This window comes from Acanthamoeba castellanii (assembly GCF_000313135.1).
Source record: "Acanthamoeba castellanii str. Neff unplaced genomic scaffold scf7180000084559, whole genome shotgun sequence".
In the NCBI taxonomy this organism is placed as follows: domain Eukaryota; phylum Discosea; order Longamoebia; family Acanthamoebidae; genus Acanthamoeba; species Acanthamoeba castellanii.
In genome coordinates this window covers 68,183-88,507 of record NW_004457291.1, presented here as the reverse complement: position 1 = coordinate 88,507, position 20,325 = coordinate 68,183, and the positions used below count along the sequence as shown (strand labels likewise).

Sequence of the window (20,325 nt, the reverse complement as noted above, 5' to 3'; positions counted from 1 at the left end):
GCCAGCAGTGCACCTTCACCAACAACGGCGTCGTCAACTTCGGCGCCACGGCCAAGATCACCTTCACCGTGACCGTCGTCTTCAACGCGGTGGTCAACGTCGGCACCACCACGAGCGTGTACTTCGCCACGGGCGGCGGCACCTTCAACAGCGTCATCTACCTCGGCGGCGGCAACGCGCTGGTGGACCTCAACGGCCCTTACACCTTCGTGCTGGGCTCCTCGATCACCGGCACCGGCCTGGTACGCGTCTCCGGCGGCACCGTGACCACGCAGGGCTCGTGGACCTTCACCGGCACCATGATCGTCGTGGGCGGCACCCTGGCCTGCCAGAACGGATTCACCCTGCCCGCCACGACGCTCGTCGTCACCACCGTCGGCGTGGTCACCTTCGCCAACGCGCCCGGCTACACCTACGTCGTCCTGGGCATCAACCTCTCCGGCACCGGCAGCGTCACGGTCTCGGGCGTCGTCTACGTGTCGGCGTCCGTAGTCATCACCAGCGGCACCTGCACCGTGCCCGGCACGCTCACCGTCGTGCTCGACTTCTGGCTCAGCACCGGCACCCTCACCGGCTCCGGCGTGGTCAGCACCAACGGCACCTTCACCTGGCAGAACGGCACCCAGTCGGGCACGGGCTCCACCGTGATCTACGGCGTTCTGGTCCTGGGCGGCACGGTCAAGACCCTCACCCAGCGCACGATCGTCAACTACTACCTCGGCTACTGGACCTCCGGGTCGGTGGCCTGCAGCAACGGCGCCGCCATCACCAGCTTGGCCACCAGCGTGTTCACAGTCAACGCCACCACCAACGTCGCCATCAACCAGGGCGCCGGCCTCGCGTGCAGCCTCAACAGCTACGGCGACTTCAAGGTGGTCACCTCGGTCAGCATCACGGTGACCATCGACGCCGTGGTCCAGTTCTCCGGCTTCTTCCAGGTCAACATCGGCACTGTGGCCTTCATCCGCACCGGCACCTTCACCAGCGTCACCGAGATCGCGGCCATCGCCGTGGTGAGCCTCTCCGGCACCTACACCGCCACCTCGACCGCTGTCGTCCAGGGCGCCGGCACGTGGCTGGTGGTGAGCGGCACCGTCACCACGTCGGCCAGCTACACCCTCACAGGTGTCATCCTGGTCACCGGCGGACAAGTGTACTACAACTCGAGCTATGACATCGCCGCCGCGGTGCTTCGGGTCAACAACACGGGCGTGGTCACCTTCGTCCCGGGCGCGTCGACCTCCGTCTACGTCGTCTACGCCATCGTGCTCCAGGCCAGCGGCCAGGTGGTGGTGCAAACCGGCATCACCGTGCGGGTCACCGCCTACGTCCAGATCAGCGGCGGCACCTGCACCGTCGTCGGCCAGCTCGTGGTCATCGGCTACTACACACAGACCGCGGGCTTGCTCACCGGCGCCGGCGTGGTGGTCGTGCAGGGCACGCTGACCTGGACCGGCGGTTCGATGACCGACATCGGCTCCACGATCGCCAACGGCGTGCTCCTCCTCGACGGCTCGGTCAAGACCCTCATCAACCGCGGCCTCGTGAGCAACTACACCGGCTTCTGGGCCGGCGGCAACATCGCCTGCAGCGGCGGCGCCGTGATCTCGACCGCCGCCGGCACGCCCTTCACCGTGAACGCCTCCGCGAGCGTCACCCTGACCAACGCCAACGCCGCTGCCGCCATCTGCCAGCTGCAGAGCGCGGGCGACTTCTTCGTGTCGCCCAGCGTCAGCATCGACGTCACCATCCAGATCAACGTCACCTTCAACGCCGTGCTGCAGATCAACGTCGGCAACGTGTGGTTCGTGACCACAGCTCCCAACGGCGGCGTGTTCTACGGCGTCATCACCGTGGCGACCGGCTCGCGGGTGGACCTCGCCGGCGGCGTCTACGCGCTGCCCGGCACGTGCCTCGTCCAGGGCGGCGGCAGGCTCACCGTCACCACCGGCGTGGTCAACATCAACGCCCAGGTGACCATCAGCATCGTGCAGGTCATCGGCGGCACGGTCAACTGCGGCCCCAGCTTCGTCTTCACGGTGGGCGTGCTCATCGTGCAGGGCGGCACCGTCAACTTCGTCGTCGTCATCAACGTCACCTGGCAGTACACCGTGCCGGCCATCGTGCAGCAGGGCGGCAACATCAATGTCATCGGCGGCGGCTCCAACACCGCCGGACCCGACCTCCAGGTGCCCGCCTGCGTCCAGCAGACCGGCGGCACCTTCACCGTCAACGGCACCATGCAGGCGCAGTGCTACAACCTCACCGGCACCGGCGTCGTCGACGGCCTGGGCTCCCTCACCGTCCTCCAGAGCCTCTACTTCTCCGGCGGCACCATGCGCGGCTCCGGCTCCACCATCTCCAACGGCACTCTGCTGATGAGCGGGGCCAACAAGGTGCTGAGCGGACGGGCGCTCGAGATCAACAACGCGGGCTACTGGAGCGCGGGCGACGTGCTGTGCGACTCGAATGGCTCGATCACCGTGACCAACCAGTCGACCCTCACCATCAACTCGACCGCGTCCAGCCTGGCGCTCACGCTCTCGAGCGGCCGGTGCAACCTGGTGAGCCACGGCAAGGTGGTCGGCAGCAACGCGGCGGCAAGCACCGTCACCATCGGCGCGAGCGTGTGGGTGGGCGGCCAGGGCTGGTACCAGACCAGCGGCTCCATGCTCTTCACCAAGAACGGCACCTTCGCCAGCGCGATCAACATCGCCGCGGGCGCGCAGGTTCTCACCAGCGGCGAGTTCAGCGTCGAGTCGACCTCGGACGTGCAGAACGCGGGCACCTTCAAGGTGGTGGGCGGCGTGACGACCATCGCCGCCTTGCTGACCACCAACGGCACCGTGCTCGTGAGCGGCGGCTCGATCGTGGCCGTGCCCAACTTCACCCTGCCCAACACGCAGCTGCAGATCGGCAGCGGCGTCTTCAACTTCTCGGCCGGCAACGGCTTCGTGTACAACGTCAAGAGCATCGCCCTCACCGGCGGCCGCATCAACGTCTTCCCTTCGTCGGCCGGCAACACCAGGAAGCGTGCAGCGGGCGAGACCGTGTACGTCAACGGCAGCGTCACGCAGACCTCGGGCGAGCTGGTTCTGGACGGCGACATGGTGGTCGATGGCGACTACGCCTTCAGCGGCGACGTCATCACCGGCAGCGGCTCGCTGTCCGTGCAGGGCGATCTGCTCTGGACGGGCGGCCTCATGAGCGGCTCGGGCTCCACCACCGCGCTCAAGACTCTGACCATGCGCGGCGGCTCCAAGAACATCGACGCGCGCCGCATCGTCAACGAGGGCAACGCCACCTGGTGGCAGGGCGACGTCTGGTGCCGCAACGGCGGCGTCTTCGAGAACGCGCTGGGTGCCTCGGCGCTGATCAACGGCACGTCGGGATCGACCCTGAGCCTGCGCACCAACGACTCGTCGGTGTGCCGCTACGACAACGAGGGCTCGCTGTACCTCACCTCGGGCCAGCTCAACGCGTCCGTCTACCTCACCAACGCGCCCACGGGCTACATCTACGTGTGCCACGCCCAGCTGCACCTCCTGCAGTCGGCCTCGCTCCACGGCCACATGTACATCTGCCCCGACGCGGCGGTGGACTTCATCAACGGCACCGTCTCCATCGGCCCCGACCTGGTGGTCGACGGCGACGGCTACTTTGGCAACAACGGCGCCGTCGTCGAGTACAACTGCGCGCAGAACGACACCGACACCGACTTCACGCTCACCTCCGGCACGCTCATCATCTGGCCCAACTCCACGTGCGTCAACGCGCCCCTGCGCAACCTCGTGCTCCTCGGCGGCTCGGTCATCGTCAAGGAGGCGCCGGCCGGCTTCGTCTACCGCTTCAACTCGATCCAGATGAGCAACAGCGTCTCGGTGCTGGTCTCGCCCACGGCCCACGTCCAGGTCAACAGCCTCGTCGTGTCCGGCGGCACGCTCACCAACATGTTCGTCGTCGAGGCCAACACGAGCTTCGTGCTCCAGGGCGGCTCGTTGGTCGGCTCCGGCGACTACGTGGCCAACTCGACGTTCCAGTGGACCAGCGGCTCCTTCGGCGGCAGCGGCAGCCACGGCCAGATCATCACCCGCGGCACCGGCACCATCAGCGGCGCCGCCGACAAGCTCCTAACGTGGTGGACCCTGGTCAACCAGGGCACGCTCGCCTGGTCCAGCGGCAAGCTCACCCTCGCCAACGGGTCCGTGATCACCAACACGGGCTCGTTCACGGCCGGCAACAGCTCGTCGACCCTCGCCCTGGTCAACGGCACCCTGTCCAACACCGGCGCCGGCCACCTGACCGTAGTGGGCAACGTCACCGCGTCGTCGCTCCTGGACGGCAGCGCGGGCGCCATCACCGTGGCCACCGGCGCTACCCTCAGCCTCACCACCGGCGGACACCTGTGCGGCTGCGGCGGTGCGTCGACCGTGGACATCGCCGCGGGCGCCACCGTCAAGATCACCTCGACCGCCACGCTGGCCTTCAGCGCGGGCGTCACCGTCACCGGCTCGGGTTCGCTCGTGATCGACACCGGCGCCACAGTCACCAGCAATGAGACCCTGTTCGACCTCAGCGGTAGCGGCGGCAAGTTCGTCGTACGCGACAGCGCCAACGTGAGCTTCCACAACGCCACCACCTTCGGCTCGCTGGCCCTCCAGGTCTACGGCGGCGTGGTGACCTTCGCCGACTGCTACGCCTACTCGCTGGCCACGCTCGAGCTCTACGGTGGCGTGGTGGTGGTCAACAATTGCGCCGAGCTGACCGTGGTCACGCGCCTGACCATCGTGGGCGGCCTCCTGACCATCAACGGCCAAGTCACCTGCTCGGGCGCCACGCAGCTCATCGGCGCCGGCACGCTGGTCAACGGCTCCGGCCTGCTCGTGACCAGCGGCAGCGTCACCTGGAGCAGCGGCGTGCTGGCGGTGGCCCAGGTGCACTTCACCGGCACCGCCTACCTCAACGGCACCACCTCGACCACGCTCCTCGACTGCCACCTCATCAACTCGGGCTCGCTCCAGTGGGTGTCCGGCATCTTCTTCATCAACGGCAGCTCCGTGGTCGAGAACACCGGCACCTGGCTCGCCAGCGGTGCGAGCGTGACCATGCAGACCGGCGTGTTCATCAACAGCGGCACCCTCACCGTCAGCGGCGCCAACGTGGTCTTCTTCGCGTTCGTCAACAGCACGGGCACCATCACCGTCTCCGCGGGCTCGCTGGTCCTCAACGGCGGCGGCCACGTCTGCGGCTGCGGAAGCGGCGGCGCGGCGGCCAGCGTGCAGATCGTGACCGGCGCGCGCCTGGTCCTCAACACCGGCAGCTTCACCTTCTCGTCGGGCGTCGTCATCACCGGTGCCGGCTCGCTCGTTGTCCAGAACACCGTCGTCGTGGTCTTCACCTACACGCAGATCAACCTCAGCACCGGCGGTGCCATCATCGTGCGCGACAGCGCCAACGTGACGTGCCAGACCCACACCAACATCACCAACCCGGCCTCGCCGCTCCAGCTCTACAACGCGTCGGTGGTGTCCTTCGTCGACTGCTTCGCCTACTCGGTCTCCACGGTGGAGCTCTTCGGCGGCCAGCTCGTGGTAAGCGCCTGCGCGGAGGTGGTCATCACCGTGCGCATCACCATCGTCGGCGGCGTGCTCGTGGTCAACGGCAAGACCACCTGCGCCGGCAGTCTCGTCCTGGTCGGCTCCGGCACGGTCATCAGCGGCTCGGGCGTGCTCGTGAGCACCGGCAGCTTCACCTGGACCAGCGGCGTCATCGTCGTCGTCGAGTTCCAACTCCGCGGCACGACGATCATCAACGGCACCGTGAGCCTCACCGTCACCCAGCTCATCAACTACGGCTCGGTCCAGTGGATCGGCGGCACGATCTACCCCGGCACCGGCTCCATCGTCAACAGCGGCACCTGGCAGTGCGCACCGGCCGCGGGCTCCTCGTCGCTCACCCTGCAGACCGGCGTGTTCGTCAACGTCGGTGTGCTCATCATCTCGACCGGCACCATCACCTTCGAGGCCTTCGTCAACAGCACGGGCTCCATCACCGTCTCCGCGGGCTCGCTGGTCCTCAACGGCGGCGGCCACGTGTGCGGCTGCGGCAGCGGCAGCGTGGTGGTGGTCATCCAGATCAACATCGGGGCCACGCTCGTGCTCAGCACTGGCAGCTTCACCTTCACCACGGGCGTGTCGGTCATCGGCTCCGGCTCGCTCATCGTACGCAACGAGGTGGTGCTCGTCACCATCGACACGCAGTTCAACATCGGCACCGGCGGCAGCATCGTGATCCGCGACAGCGCCAACGTGACCTTTGGCGCCGGCACCAACACCACCGACACCTGCGCGCCGATCCAGACCCGCGACAACTGTACGGTCCAGTGGCCCGCCTGCACTGCCTACCGCTTCGCCGCGCTCCAGTTCAACGGCGGCACCTACGTCGTGGCCGCGTGCGCCGAGCTCGTGATCGTGGTCGACATCCAGATCGTGAGCGGCGTGCTGATCATCGAGGGCACCTTCACCACCGTCGTCTCGTCGACCACCGTGCTCATCGGCGGCCAGGTCAACTGCGGCGGCAAGATCGTCATCGGCGGCTCGTGCGGCTGGCAGGGCTCGCAGATCATCGGCGGCGGCTCGGTGTGGCTCGGCGGCTCGACCATCATCAGCGGCCCCGGCGACAAGCAGTGCAACGGACCGACCCTGATCAACACCGGCACCGTCGAGTGGCACGAGGGCACCATCGTTCTCATCGGCGGCTCGACGTGCCAGAACAACGGCACCTTCATCATCGGCGTGGCCGTGAGCTGCAGCGCCAGCGTGACCAGCGGCTGGCTCACCCTCGTGGACTCTAGCGTGGCCAGCAGCGGCTGCCTCACCGCGACCAGCACCCAGGCCACCTTCATCAACTACGCGACGGTGACGATGAACTGCCGCGTGGCGTTCGTGGCCACGTGGTCCAACTACGGCTCGCTCACGGTGGCCTCGGGCGCGCTGGCGACCTTCAGCCGCGCCTCGCTGAACGTGGGCGCAATGGTGGTGGTCCAGTCGGCCAGCGTGACCTTCGCCGCCGACATCTGCCACGGCCCCGGCTCCGAGTACAACTGCGGCGGCTCCACGACCATCGTCAACTCGACCACGATTGTGTCGGGCTCGTGGAACGTCGACATCATCATCGTCACCAGCGGCTGCGTGCAGTTCACCGTGAGCGCGTCGCCCATCGCCTTCGGCGCCGTGGTGCGCCTCGACGCCGCGTGCCTCAACACCACCGCCCACAACGTGACCCTGCCCGGCAGCGTCACCATCGGCAACGGCTCGACCGTCATCTCGGGCGGCGGCGGCCGCGTTGAGTGCAACGGCTCCCTGGCCGTGAACGGCTCGACCTTCGACGGCTGCAGCAGCACGTTCGTCATCGCCCCCGGCGCGCGCGCCACGATCGGCGGTGCCGGGCTCGTGGTCAAGTGCGGCCACCTGCTCAACCAGGGCACGCTCGAGTGGGTCGGCGGCGTGATCGACCTCCAGGCCAACGCCACCATCACCAACGACCTCACGGGCCTGTGGACCGTCTCCCAGGCGGCGCAGGCCATCACCTGCGGCCGCCGCGGCTCGCCCGCCACGTCCCCCATCACCAACGTCGGCCGCATCACCATCACCATCGTTCAGACCGTCACGATCGAGGTGCGCATCATCAACTCCGGCCTGGTGCAGATCGGTCAGGGCGCCACGGTCGCGCTGCAGCAGGGCTGCGAGCAGACCCGCGGCGGCCTGCACCTGGGCGGCGGTAGCGTGGTCACCTACGTGCCCATCGTCAACAACTACGGCTCTACGATCTCCGGCTCGGGCGTGGTGGTGGGCAGCATCGTCAACTCGGGCGTGATCGCCCCGACCGGCGGCACCGCGGGCGGCAAGCTCGTGATCGACGGCGACCTCCACCAGCACCCTACCACGGCCGTGCTCCAGTTCGAGATCGGCGGCGGCGTGCCGGTGGTGGACTACAACGTCATCGCCTGCACGGGCAGCGTCACGAAGGGCGGCTGGATCCAGGTGGTGCTGGTCAACGGCTACGCGCCGCTGGCCAACAGCAGCCTCGTCTACACCGTCGTCACCATGACCGGCTCGACCGGCTCCTACGCCGGCATCGGCTCACAGACCTTCCAGGGCTCGTTCACGGCCATCGACAACACGACCAGCACCTCGATCACCTGGAGCCCGACCGGCCCGGCCTCGTGCCCCGCGATGTGCTCCCTGCGCGGCACCTGCAGCGCGACCCAGCCGGCGACGTGCCAGTGCGCCGCGGGCTTCACGGGCGCCGACTGCGCGCAGCCGATCGTGGCGTGCCCCAACGCCTGCTCGGGCCACGGCACCTGCAGCGCGGGCGTGTGCGTGTGCGAGGCCGGCTGGTCCGGCGCCGACTGCTCGATCGCGCCCCCGACCTGCGCCGGCGGCTGCTCGGGCAACGGCGCGTGCACCAGCACCGGCGTGTGCGTGTGCGGCCTCGGCTTCACCGGCGCCGCCTGCGAGCAGCAGACCCCCGACCAGCAGTGCTCCGACTGCGGCGGCAACGGCGCCTGCGGCAGCGACGGCGTGTGCGTGTGCGAGGCCGGCTGGTCCGGCGCCTCGTGCCAGATCAGCACCGCGTGCCCCAACGAGTGCTCGGGCCACGGCACCTGCAACAGCGCCACGGGCCAGTGCGTGTGCGACCCGACGTGGCACGGCTTCGACTGCAGCGCGCCGGAGAACAACTTCTGCCAGATCTTCGGCGACCCGCACGTAGTTACCTTCGACCAGAAGTCGGCCTTCAGCTTCCGCCGCCCCGGCGACTACGTCATCACCCGCACCCGCGCCGCCGCGCCCATCATCGCCACCAACAGCAGCAGCGTCAGCAAGCGTGCGACGACGACCATCGAGAATGTGATCGTGCAGGGCCGGTTCGCCGAGTGCTTTGCGAACGCGTCGTGCCTGGCGGCGGTGGGCGTGAAGGCGGTGGACGCCAACGAGACCTTCGTGGTGTACCTCGACTCGCTCCAGACCATAACCGTCACCCTCAACGGCCAGGCCCTGCCCGCCGGCAGCCTCGTCAACGGGTCGATGACCTACACCTCCGCCTCGGGCGTGCGCGTGACGACCACGTCGCGCTCGGTCGAGCTCGTGCTGGCGAGCGGCCTGCGCATCAAGACCTCGCTCCTGGTGTCGGCCACGATCCGCTGGCTCACGGTCACGGTGGGCACGCCCAGCGCCTACTTCGACCAGCTCGAGGGCCTGTGCGGCTCCAACGGCGGCGAGGCGCCCGGGTTCGGCCTCCAGTGCCCGAACGGCCAGACCTACTACCTGCCCACGGCCGACCTGGCCGACGCCTACAGCCAGTGCTGGGACATCGACCACTCGTGCCACTGCGGCTGCGGCTGCTCGGTCATCCCGCCCACCCTGCCCGGCAGCGTCACCCCCGGCGGCACGCCCGGCGGCGGCGGTGGCGGCGGCGGCGAGGACCAGTGCGAGCTGACCACCCTGGACCCGGACACGATCTCCAAGTGCAGCCAGTCGCACCTGCCGCCCACGTTCTGGTACGAATCGTGCCTGCACGACTGGAACACGACCAACGGCCAGCGCGACTCGGCCATTCTCAACGGCCAGGCCTGGCTCGAGTACTGCGAGGTGAGCGGCAACATGAACAACGAGACCGACTACCAGTTCTGCCGCGAGTTCTGCTCGCTGCACGGCAAGTGCCTCAACGGCGCGTGCGTGTGCGAGTCGGGCTGGACGGGCTCCAACTGCTCTATTCCCGTCGAGCGCCCGACCACCAGCGACGACGAGGGCAAGCTCATCGGCGCCATCGTCGGCGGCACCATGGGCGCCGTGGCGCTCATGGCCGTGGGCGCGTGCTGCTGCGTGGGCGCCGGCGCGTTCATCCTGCTCCGCTTCAAGCAGCGCCGCGTGATCCCGACCGAAGATGTGGAGCTCTCCGAGGTGCCCGTGAGCGTGGCCGTGCAGAGTAATCCCTTCCACGAGGTCACGCACGCCACCACCAACGTCGGCTACATGGGTCCCGCCGACTTCTGATCTGCCTGAGGAGGGCCATTCCTTCTTCCTCCTCTTCTGTTCTCTACAACCCCCCCCCCACCCATTGATGTACTCTCTATCTTTTGATTTATCCCAGGGAGGTCCTTTCTTCGTCAGCAACAGCAACAAACGGCGCAAGCTGGACGTTGATGAAGACCAATAAAAAGGACCATTCGGCATGCCACTATCGGTTCGCACTATGAGCGCGACGCTAAATGATGGCGCGCATGCCGTTCCAACTCTGGCCTCGCGATGGCCGCCATGGACTCGGCATCGCGACCGCCGTCTGCTCCGTTCAAGACGAGCATGTTATCTTCTCAGGCGTATTGGTGTTTGCGTGTGTGCACACCCAAGGCGAAGGGAAAGGGTCATTATTATGGGTCTTCGCGCACGAGAAACGCGGCACAGCACATAGAGAGACATGCTTACGCTTGCTGTTCTTTGAGGAGCGCACTGAAATCGGCACGGAAGGTCGATCGCCAATCTTCCTCGGTCTTGGAGGGCTTCCAACCAATCTCTCTGCTTAGATCACCCCTCGTCCGAGAACTGATCCGAGAGTCAGACAGAGCGAAAGTTAGTTAATGAGTGATGAGGCCAACAGCACGCTGAGATCGAAAAGGATAACATGTTACGTACTTGGAAGCGAATGCAAGTTCAGCAAAGGAAGCACTACCTCCGAACCAGCGTGCAGCTTCCTCCAGAGTGACGCTCTTCACCTTGTCGGTCTTCAAAGCGCCCAGGTGGAGTCCTGCAGCTGCAACGCCTTGGGAGAGTTCGAACCAAGTGTGCCGGCCTGTCTCGGCAAAGTAGATTCCTCGCTGGAGGCAAGGCAGGTCCTCACCTTTCAAGACCTTCGCCAAGATCAACTCGTAGAGGAGGACCAAGTCCGCGATATGGACGTGGTCCCACTCGCCCTTTCCCTCGCCGATGACCTCCGCCTGGCCGGACTTGATCGCCTGGCGGGTGATGACGGGGATTTGAATCGAAAACTTGTTGAAGTGACCAGTGCCGGTGCCGAAGATGGTGGGTGCGACGATGATGTATGTCTTTACGCCGACCTCGTTCGCCGTATCAATGATGGCCATGTCTGTCGTTCGTTGGTCGTACTCCTCCTTCGCTTCTCTCTCCTTCTCGTAGCTGTAGATGTCATCCTTGTCCGAAAAGAATCTTGGCACTGGTTCGAGGTACTGACCAGAGATGGGACGATCGCTCAGGTTGGACGTGCCGGAAGTCTGCAATTGCCCCGTGGTAAGCCAACACCATGATGATGACGATGACGACGATGGTGATGAGGTTGATGATGATGGAGGCATGGACGTACGTGAATGAAGTAGGTCTGTTTGCCGGTGCCGTTCTTGCGATCAGCTAAGCCAAGAACCAGCGCTCTTGCGGCCTCCGGATCCAAAGAAGCCGCTGAATCGATGATAACTGTGTGTATCCATGAACGGGGGGGGGGTCACTCGACAAACGTCATGATGGGGTTGGACATGGTAGGTGGAGTATACCGTCATACTCGCTAGCGATCTTCCGGAGAGAGTCTCTGTCGTGCAGTCCAGGAAAGAGCACAGCCTGTGTACCTTTGCTCTTAAGGGCGTTTGCCTGTGCCTCGCTGCGCACAAGACCGAACAATTGGGTGTTCTTGATGTCCACGTCAGTGCTGTTTTGGAGTGTCGTCAAGATTGAGCCTCCACTATGGAAGAATCAAGAAAGCATGATTAGACATCTATGCAGGAAGAAGAAGAAGGAACAAAGGAGGAGAGAAGGAGAGTAGCCTGTACATGTAGCCCGTTATGCCAGTTACCAGAATTCTTGGGAACGACATGCTGTAAATTGTTGCTACTTCTTCTTCTTCTTGCGGGCGTTGTTATGCTTCTGTGTGCCTGTTTGTTCTTTTTATTCCTGCCGTGCGCCGACATGTATTAAAGTATCGGCGATCACGACGGGCCGAATAACCAATAGGGGCGCTTCTATGAAATGTTATCTGCGCAACAGAAGGGCAACGGCAGGGTTAGGTTGCGACGGGCGCAATTGAGTTCGCCTCAACGGAAAGAAATCACAGCCCATTGTTGCGGCCCGGTGCCAATCGCCGATAGCCTCTCACCGCCGGCCTGCGCAATTTAAAAGAAGAAGAAAAAAGACACACACAACCACAACAAACCCTGGCCGTAAGCTAACAAAGACAAGAACAACATGCACGCTATAGTGATCTCCAAGTTTGGCGACCCGTCGGTGCTGGAACTCAAGCACGATTTGGCCGTCCCCACTCCCGCCCCCGGCCAAGTATGTTCTCCCTCTCTTGTGTTGAGAGTGTGAGATGTTCATTCTGCTAAGTGACTACTTTGTTCATACGCAGGTGCTTGTTGAAATCAAAGCCGTCGGCGTGAACCCTTTGGACGCTGACATTCGTGCCGGTTCCAAGGACTTTCCCGTCAATCTACCCCACACACCCGGTTTTGATGGTGCCGGAGTGGTCGTAGACGCTCCCTCCTCCACACGCTTCAAGGTGCCTAACTCTCCATTGACGTGAATTGGATTGGTGAGACAACTGTTGATCGCCGCTTACATCAATATTGTGATGTTATTCATACTAGAAAGGTGATAGGGTCTATCTGGCCGGCGCACTAACAGGCACTTATGCCTCGCATGCTCTTGCACAAGAGGTACTCTTCTGGCCAGGCCTATCCTGCACAAGTTTAGATGCTTACCACTCGTGAAAACAAACTCTCTCTCAGAACCAAGTCCATCCTTTGCCCGATAACGTGACCTTCAGCCAAGGCGCAGGCGTCTTCGCTGCCTACTCGACCGCCTACAGGTAAGGCCGTATACTCCCATCCATACCTCGCATCGATGCTCACGACACAATGCTTGTTTCCAGAGCGCTGGTACAAAAGGCCAAGGCCAGACCAGGGCAGACGGTTCTCGTGCATGGAGCAAGTGGCGGTGTGGGCATTGCAGCAGTGCAAATCGCTGTGGCCCTCGGCCTTCAGGTCATCGGCACGGCTAGCACGAAGGAAGGCAGGGACCTGGTGACCCAACAAGGCGCCCATCAGGTGTTCAACCACAGAGACAGCGACTACATTGGACGCGTTAAGCTGGTCACCAAGGACGGTGCTGGCGTCGACATCGTCATCGAGGTGCTGGCCGATGTCAATTTGGTGAAGGATCTCGATGTCATCCAAGTAGGAGGTACAGTGGTGGTGGTGGGCAGCCGTGGAGAGGTCGATAAGTTGGCACCAGGGTATGTACCCCATCCCCATGGCATCTCTACTATTGATTGACTAATTGGAACCCTCCTTGGACAACAGGCTTCTTATGATGAAGGACGCTACCGTTATCGGCTTTGCTTTGCACCGTTCGACGCCAGATGAAGTAGCTGAGCAGCGCGCCTTTATCGGAGCGGGTTTGACCAACGGTTCTCTGAGACCCATCGTCGCCAAGGAGTTCGCCCTGGTGGATGCACCAAAAGCACACGACGAGATCCTTCATGGTGCGCATGCCGGCAAGATTGTCCTCTTGCCGTGATGATGACAACAGACAACGGAGATATGTCTTCCTAGTCACTTGTATCTTCTGGACGTTAGTGACCAGTGAATACACTTGGGGTATGGCGTCGTCCTCCTCGACGCAGATTTTCTCTCGATGGGCAAACGGATGAAAGGCCGCACAAAGGGCATCTTCCCGCGCCGAACGTGCTTCGCTGACGCCTTCATCTTGCGATACCACAGGTCGTACTCCTTGCATGTTGCCGGGTCCCACTCGGGCGGGAAATCGGCACCACGACGGGCGGACACGAAATGGTCGAAGAATTGCTGTTTCATAGCATCAGGGACGCGCGGCGGTTGTCGTTATGATTGATTGCTTCGATCTTGTTATGGGCGCAATTTCCATCGCATATGTGCCGGAATCCACATGCGCAACCCAGGGAGGGATTGTTTCCTGTCTATTCGGACTTTATTACATTAATCGAGTTTCTCCATGAGCACACCACGCAAACGCCACCGCCTCGCGATTTTGCCCCACGCGGATGCGTTGATGGCGACGCTCGAGGAGATCGGGTGCACAAGGTCGTGCAATACGCGAGTGCAATGACGTCGGGCAACTTTGACATGACGGACGATCGCGTGACATCCCCAGACCGCCGCGACCTACTCCATCATCTTTCCCTGGCGGCCATGATCCCCGGCATCGCGGTCATCGTGCGACAAACTACGACCAACATCGATGCCGGCGCGGGTCTGCCGTGGAAAAACGTCATGGGCTTCTGGTGCGCACACGGCAAGGTAAAGCGCGTCCCACCACGGGGGGTGGAATCCGCCTACGGTGGACCGCAGAGGCTTGTGCGCTATGTCTAGGATACTCGGTTACACAGACTTTATTATGGCGATCAACTCCACCGGCACGGGCAGCGCCTCGTACGATGCCAGAGCGTGCTTCCGTACAACGCGCGCCGTTAGCCACAACAACGAATGCACTTGACGGCAACGCTGGCTATAAAGCCAACTCTTTATCTTCCCACCTGACTCGTAGAACCACATGCTTCTGCGGTGTTTGAGTGCCGTGATGGCGGTGTCGTAGATGGGGTACCCTAAATCGTGCGCCCTCGCCAACGCTGTGGAGTACAACATTGCGTCCACCTCCATGAGGTCCAGACCAATCATCTGTTCAATCACACTCTCGTGATGCTGGAAGTCCAACAGCAATGCCAGCACGGAATTGCAATCCAAGAAGAAGCGCCCCCTCATCACTGCTGAGACCAAGGCCAAGCAGGTCACAGGCGCCAATGGAAAGTGAGACATCACCTACACTCTACGCATTTACACTTCCCTCATCAACACACTGTTCAACACCCCACAGAAGGATGCCAGAGGTACAGTGACACACCTCTGCCAAGCACCACCCAACATCTACAAATGGCAGGAAGAGCTCAACAGCTACAGCAGCAAGGAAGGCAGCGTCCAGGCCTTCATTGATGGACTGCCTGCTGATGACTGCTTCACAGTCATGTCATCCACATGCAACCCCCACCCAAACCCTGTGGAGATGCTGGTGGCCAGGCATTCACACTTTAGTGCCTTCATGTTTGCGCCCCACCACATGCAGTTGGTGCTCATTGATTGCAAGAATGATGAGTGCCTGTACAGCATAATGCATGGTCCTGAGTGGGAGCTGGAATATGATCCTGCTGGCGTTTTGTTGTCATTGCTGATTACATGAATCCATGAGGAGGTGAATCTGAGACGCTGCAATGACCTGTCTGCAGGGACATCAAAAAAGTACCTTAGAAAAAGCAAAATGTACATCAACAATGTCACAACACCACTTGAAAGACTTCCCTGAGAAAAGGCGCCTTGCAGTCTGAAAACAATGATTGCTGTTGATGATGCAGTATTCAGGCATGGCATCTTTGAGGATGCACTGAGAGGGAGGCAGCTCTTGAACAAGCAGACACTCCACTGTCAGAATGCCCATCTTGTTCATCAATGTAGAGAGAACTCTGTGGTCACCAACTGGTGAGTGGTCTTGTGACTCTGTGACTGAATGATGGTGAGTGCCACTCTTCATCATTCAGTCAATGTAAATTGTCACAGTGTTCATCTTCACATGATCTGCACAGAGGACAGGATAATGCTTGAGCAGGGCCTCCTCAGGAGGCATGGAGAGCTCCTCTTCTGTGGGCTAGGAGGAGATGAATTAGCAAACTTCTGTCACACAAGTTGTGTAGCAAAATCAGCTTCACAAACAGCATGAAAAGCATACCACCTTCAGGAGCTTCAACAGCTCCTCATCAGTGGCCACAGCAGTTGACAGGGTACTTGCTGGCAGGTCTTGTTTGGGCTGTCACATCAACCTGAAGGAAGTACAGGATTGGTGAGATTTATTAAGGACTACATTTCATTCAAAATCCAACACTTACCTCTGGTGCATCAAGTCTTGTGACATCTCCATGATGGATGTACACATACACAATGAAATTGTATCTAATAATGCTAATAAGAGTTCATCACATACACATACACAATGGGATGGTGCATACCAATTCACCCAGTTTTGTCTTGTTCTTCTCCACCTCTGCCACACTTGCAAAGTAATTTGAAGACACATGAATCCATTAAATCATTATCACATTACTTTCATTAAACCAACTGCACTATCAACATACCATGCACATATTTGGAAGATCACCACAGTTCTTCTTCTTGAGGTCTCTCCTTCCACTTCTTCCACTCCAGTTGCTTGACCATCCACTTGCTTGGCTGCATCATGGCAGGTCATTACCATGGACAGAATGCCACTTGTGGACTGGGTAAGGTTGTCACTCATGTTGTTGTGTGTAGGTTGTAAAGAATAATGACCATTGCACCATGTTCAGCCTTAAAAGGACTACACTCAACCAATGAGCTTTTTTTCTGAAGATGAAGATGATGAAGACAATTGTAATTGCATTTATTGAGGAGGCAGAGGTTGGTGGCTGAAGTTGGTGTGATTACTTGGCAGTGTTGCTGGCCTGGAAGACCTCTGTTATTGACTGCTTGAGGCACTGGAAGTTGTAGTTGAGCAGACCTGCAGCGCACACCAATAAACGCTAAGCTCACCATCATAATCTCTCTCAAGTCTTGTCGTGCAATGACATACCATGCTTATCGAAGTTCTCCTTCCGCAGGAGGCACACAAGGGCAAGATACCTGATCATCGTGTCGAGTGTGTGTGTTGTGTGTGTGTGTGTGTGTGTGTGTGTGTGGTGTCAGACTCGTGGTGTGAAGAGTGAACTTTGTGGGGGAAGGGGAGTGGCACGCACTTGTTGACTTCGCGGAGGTAGAGGACCATGCCGTTGCTGAGCTTGATGAGGGACTGGGACTTGTCGTCGTAGGCCAGGCCGTCCGAGTCCTCCTTCATGCCGTAGATGCACGAGACGTCGATCACGACGTCGATCATGTCCGAGCACAGCTCGTACGTCTGCATGTCCACCGGCGAGCTGTCCGTCGCCACGTAGATCTTGCTCACCACGTCGATCAGGAACGACTTCTCCAATCGGCAGTTCTGTGTCAAGTGAGAGAGAGTGAGTGTGTGTGAGTTCACACCGAACAGGCGCGACCGCACACACGCGACCGCACACACCGCACACGCTGATCGCACACGCGCGATGGAGGGAGGGTACGTACGGTGTTGAGGATGTCGAGGAGGTTTTCGAGGATGGGGAGCTGGGGGATGAGCTTCTGGATGACCTTGGAGAAGGCCTCGAAGATGGAGTGGTCGTAGATGCTGGTCAGGTAGAAGCTCAGGTGCACGTCCAGCTTCGCGTCCGCCAGGTCGTCCAGCGCCTGCTGCTGAATGTCCCTCTGTGCCTCTGTCGTGTCGTGTCGTAAGTCATCATCACGCGCGTGTGCGGTGGTGCGTGTGCGGTGGTGCGTGTGCGTGAGTGCGCACTTACCGATCTTGTGATCGTCGGAGAGACCGTCGACCTTGTGAATGAAGACCTCGAACGAGATGCGCGGGTTGACCTTGATGGCCTTGGTGACGGTCATGTGGAGCTTGCGGAGGGCCTCGTCGTACTCGTCCTGGGCGTCGATGACGAAGATGAGGGCACCGCAGCCGCCGAAGATGGCCTCCGAGTCGAAGGCCGGGTCGAAGAAGTCCAGCTGGCCCGGGAAGTCCCAGATCTGGAACTGCACGAACGAGCTGTTCGAAATGTCTGCGCACACACGAACACATGTAAGCACACACGACACACGACACACGACACACGACACACGACACACGACACACGACACACGACACACGACACACGCCGCACGACTCACACGAAAGAAAGAGGAAAGAACGAACCGTTTTTGACGATCTTGTTGGTGGTCTCGAGGAAGAGGGTCTCGTTGGGAGACATCTTGTGGAACACCACCTTCTGGATACTCGACTTACCGCTCCTGCGCACACAACACGCACGACACACGCACGACACACGCACGACACACGCATGACACAAGTTGAGTTGGCTGCAGACGGCGTTCCCGGGACGAAGGCTGCGCGGGCGCACGTACCGACGGAGACCCATCAGGAGAATGCGAGGCTGTCCGGCCTTGTTTTCGCTGTGCGCGGCGACGCTCTGCGCGACCTCGGAGCCGTAGCTGCACGGATGGAAAAAACGATAATTGGGGAATGCATGGGTGAGGAGGGCTGGACGATGACGTGCCAGGCACATGCTGGAACAACGAATGCTGGGAGCGGGGGGGGGAAGAGATGTGAAGAAAATCATTTCGATAGTGGAAATGATAAGCCATTCTGAATTGAATTGAGGATCGACAGCGTAAAAATGCACGGATGCGAGGCCAACATTCAGAATGCGGGGGTGGCAGTTGATTGAAAGAGGGCATGTGAACGTACCCAAGATCGTTGGTGAACGAGCTCCCGTACATGTCATCGTAATTAGCCTAATCGAGAAATGCCAGAAATGCGAAAGAAATCGTTTAAACGCCAGGCGATCTCCTGCACAATCCCGCAAATCCATCAAGACTAAGCTGTACGTACGGCCATTGTGTATAATCGCGTGTTCAATCACTCAACAATCGATGAAGTCTAATTCGTATCGGCGAGCACCAAGAACAGGCGAACGAAAAGCGTAAAACTTGAGAAAAAAGAAAGGAAATCTTTTTTTTCTGCTGCGCACCGCACACGCACACCGCACACATGCACGCACGCGTAGGGCATTGCCAGTTTCCCCTTCCATTGTTTGTTTAGTTCTCGCTGTGGTGGTGCGCGGGGTGGTCGTCGTCGCTGTGTGCGCCGTCCATGAACTGGAGCAGGTGGTCGTGGAGCTCGCGGTTCTCGCGCCGCAGGCGGGCGATCTCCTGCAGGAGGGCCTCGCGGGTGGCCTCCCTGAACTCCTCCTCGAGCGCCGCCTCCACTGCGCCGGCCGGCCTCGCCGCCGTCGCCAGCGCCGGGGGCGTGTACGGCAGCGGGCCCTCATATTCCTGGTATGTGTGCGTGTGCGTGCGACGTGTGCGTGCGTGTGCATGTGCGTGTGCGGTCGAGCGGGTGCGTGAGCGGTGGTGCGTGTGCGGCGTAGGGATGTGGTACGTAGGTACCTGGATGCGTCCGTCGACCTGGGGAGCGATGACGGCGAGGGGCGAAGGCTGGTTGCGGTTCTTGGGCACGAAGCGCACCTTCTTGAAGGCGTTCTTCACGATCTCGTCCACGCGCACCTTGCGGATGCCCTGCAGCGCGTTCAGCTTCGTCAAATAGCACCGCACCTGCCCTCGGCCCAGAAAGACGCAGTGGTGGTGGTCAGTCACGGCCACGTCAGCATCATTATTAACAAGTGGTGCCGGGGGTGCGGGGGTGAGGGCCAACCATGGCGGAGAGGAGGCGGGCGTTCTCCTCGTCGACGATGACCTTGCCGCCGGGCAGGGACTCGAAGCCGTCGTGCCCGTCCGCAATGTAGGCCTTAGTCGCCAGCGTGTACTTCTTGTCCGCCTGCAGCAGCTTTCCCTTGACCTCCACCTGATGATGACGATGATGATGATGAGATGGGAATCGACTTTACTGGTCAGTCGCTGCTAACGATGGCTTGGTCTCACACGGGGGCGTGGGTGGCGTACGTGGAGCACGCGCTGGCCGGCGGGCTGGCTGCGAGTATAGACGTATCGCATGCCGCTGATCTGGGCAAAGCGGCCCTCCTGCACCGGCACCTTACTCACCGAATTCTCTGCGAGCGAGAAGCCGGTAAAAATAAGACATGTAAGCGCCAAGTTGTGTGTGTGTGTGTGTGTGTGTGTGTGTGTGTGTGTGTGTGTGTGTGTGTGTGTGTGTGTGGAGCGTGTGTGTGTGTGTGTGTGTGTGTGTGTGTGTGTGTGTGTGTGTGTGTGTGTGTGTGTGTGTGTGTGTGTGTGTGTGTGTGTGGTTAGCGTGTACCGAGCGCGGCCTTGAGTTGTTCGCCGGTGACTTCGATGACGACGATGGGGTCGGGAAGGGCAAGATGCTCACCAGGTGCTTGAGGGTCAACTCGCCCGGGCCGTAGGTCGAATCCGAGCGCAGGGTGCCGCCGTTGTAGAGCACCACGTCGGCCCCGGTCTCCGAACGGATGATGTCCGCCACGAAGCTGCCCAAGTTCGACTCCCTAGTGCGCACCGTCTCGTTCCTGTGCAACACGATCGTAGTGAGCGCCATTATTATCAGCATCATTGTGTGTGTGTGTGTGTGTGTGTGTGTGTGTGTGTGTGTGTGTGTGTGTGTGTGTGTGTGTGTGTGTGTGTGTGTGTGTGTGTGTGTGTGTGTCCAC

At 61.0% G+C, this 20,325-nt stretch overlaps 4 protein-coding genes and 2 pseudogenes across 4 annotated transcripts in view; 3 read left to right on the top strand and 3 right to left on the bottom strand.

Annotated features, from left to right (window-relative positions):
- The window catches only part of ACA1_033710, a 34,878-nt pseudogene extending 24,823 nt beyond the window's left edge, over window positions 1-10,055 (top strand).
- Window positions 10,056-10,578: 523 nt separating this feature from the next.
- ACA1_033700 (NAD dependent epimerase/dehydratase, putative) lies at window positions 10,579-11,877 on the bottom strand (the record flags this gene model as incomplete). The annotated part of the gene is made up of 5 exons (XM_004334186.1): window positions 10,579-10,601; window positions 10,729-11,287; window positions 11,377-11,483; window positions 11,633-11,712; window positions 11,834-11,877. 5 exons carry the CDS (start codon window positions 11,875-11,877, stop codon window positions 10,579-10,581), a joined length of 813 nt encoding a protein of 270 aa, XP_004334234.1.
- Window positions 11,878-12,245: 368 nt separating this feature from the next.
- Window positions 12,246-13,577, top strand: ACA1_033690 (annotated as a pseudogene).
- Window positions 13,578-14,140: 563 nt separating this feature from the next.
- On the top strand, window positions 14,141-14,846 carry ACA1_033680 (uncharacterized protein; the record flags this gene model as incomplete). Its single annotated transcript, XM_004334185.1, has 3 exons — window positions 14,141-14,319; window positions 14,408-14,482; window positions 14,753-14,846. 3 exons carry the CDS (start codon window positions 14,141-14,143, stop codon window positions 14,844-14,846), a joined length of 348 nt encoding a protein of 115 aa, XP_004334233.1.
- A 1,693-nt stretch (window positions 14,847-16,539) lies between these two features.
- ACA1_033670 (Rasrelated GTP-binding protein, putative) lies at window positions 16,540-18,463 on the bottom strand (the record flags this gene model as incomplete). Its single annotated transcript, XM_004334184.1, has 8 exons — window positions 16,540-16,616; window positions 16,689-16,738; window positions 16,852-17,093; window positions 17,216-17,400; window positions 17,485-17,745; window positions 17,880-17,974; window positions 18,089-18,175; window positions 18,432-18,463. The coding sequence occupies 8 exons, from the start codon at window positions 18,461-18,463 to the stop codon at window positions 16,540-16,542; spliced, it is 1,029 nt and encodes a 342-aa protein (XP_004334232.1).
- Window positions 18,464-18,781: 318 nt separating this feature from the next.
- ACA1_033660 (5'-nucleotidase, C-terminal domain containing protein) overlaps window positions 18,782-20,325 on the bottom strand; it is a gene marked incomplete at both ends in the record, with an annotated part of 1,588 nt that continues 44 nt past the window's right edge. The window contains 5 exons of the mRNA XM_004334183.1: window positions 18,782-19,018; window positions 19,133-19,297; window positions 19,398-19,547; window positions 19,646-19,750; window positions 19,959-20,184. Coding sequence (XP_004334231.1) covers window positions 18,782-19,018; window positions 19,133-19,297; window positions 19,398-19,547; window positions 19,646-19,750; window positions 19,959-20,184 — 883 coding nt within the window. The remainder of the gene's footprint in view (window positions 19,019-19,132; window positions 19,298-19,397; window positions 19,548-19,645; window positions 19,751-19,958; window positions 20,185-20,325) is intronic.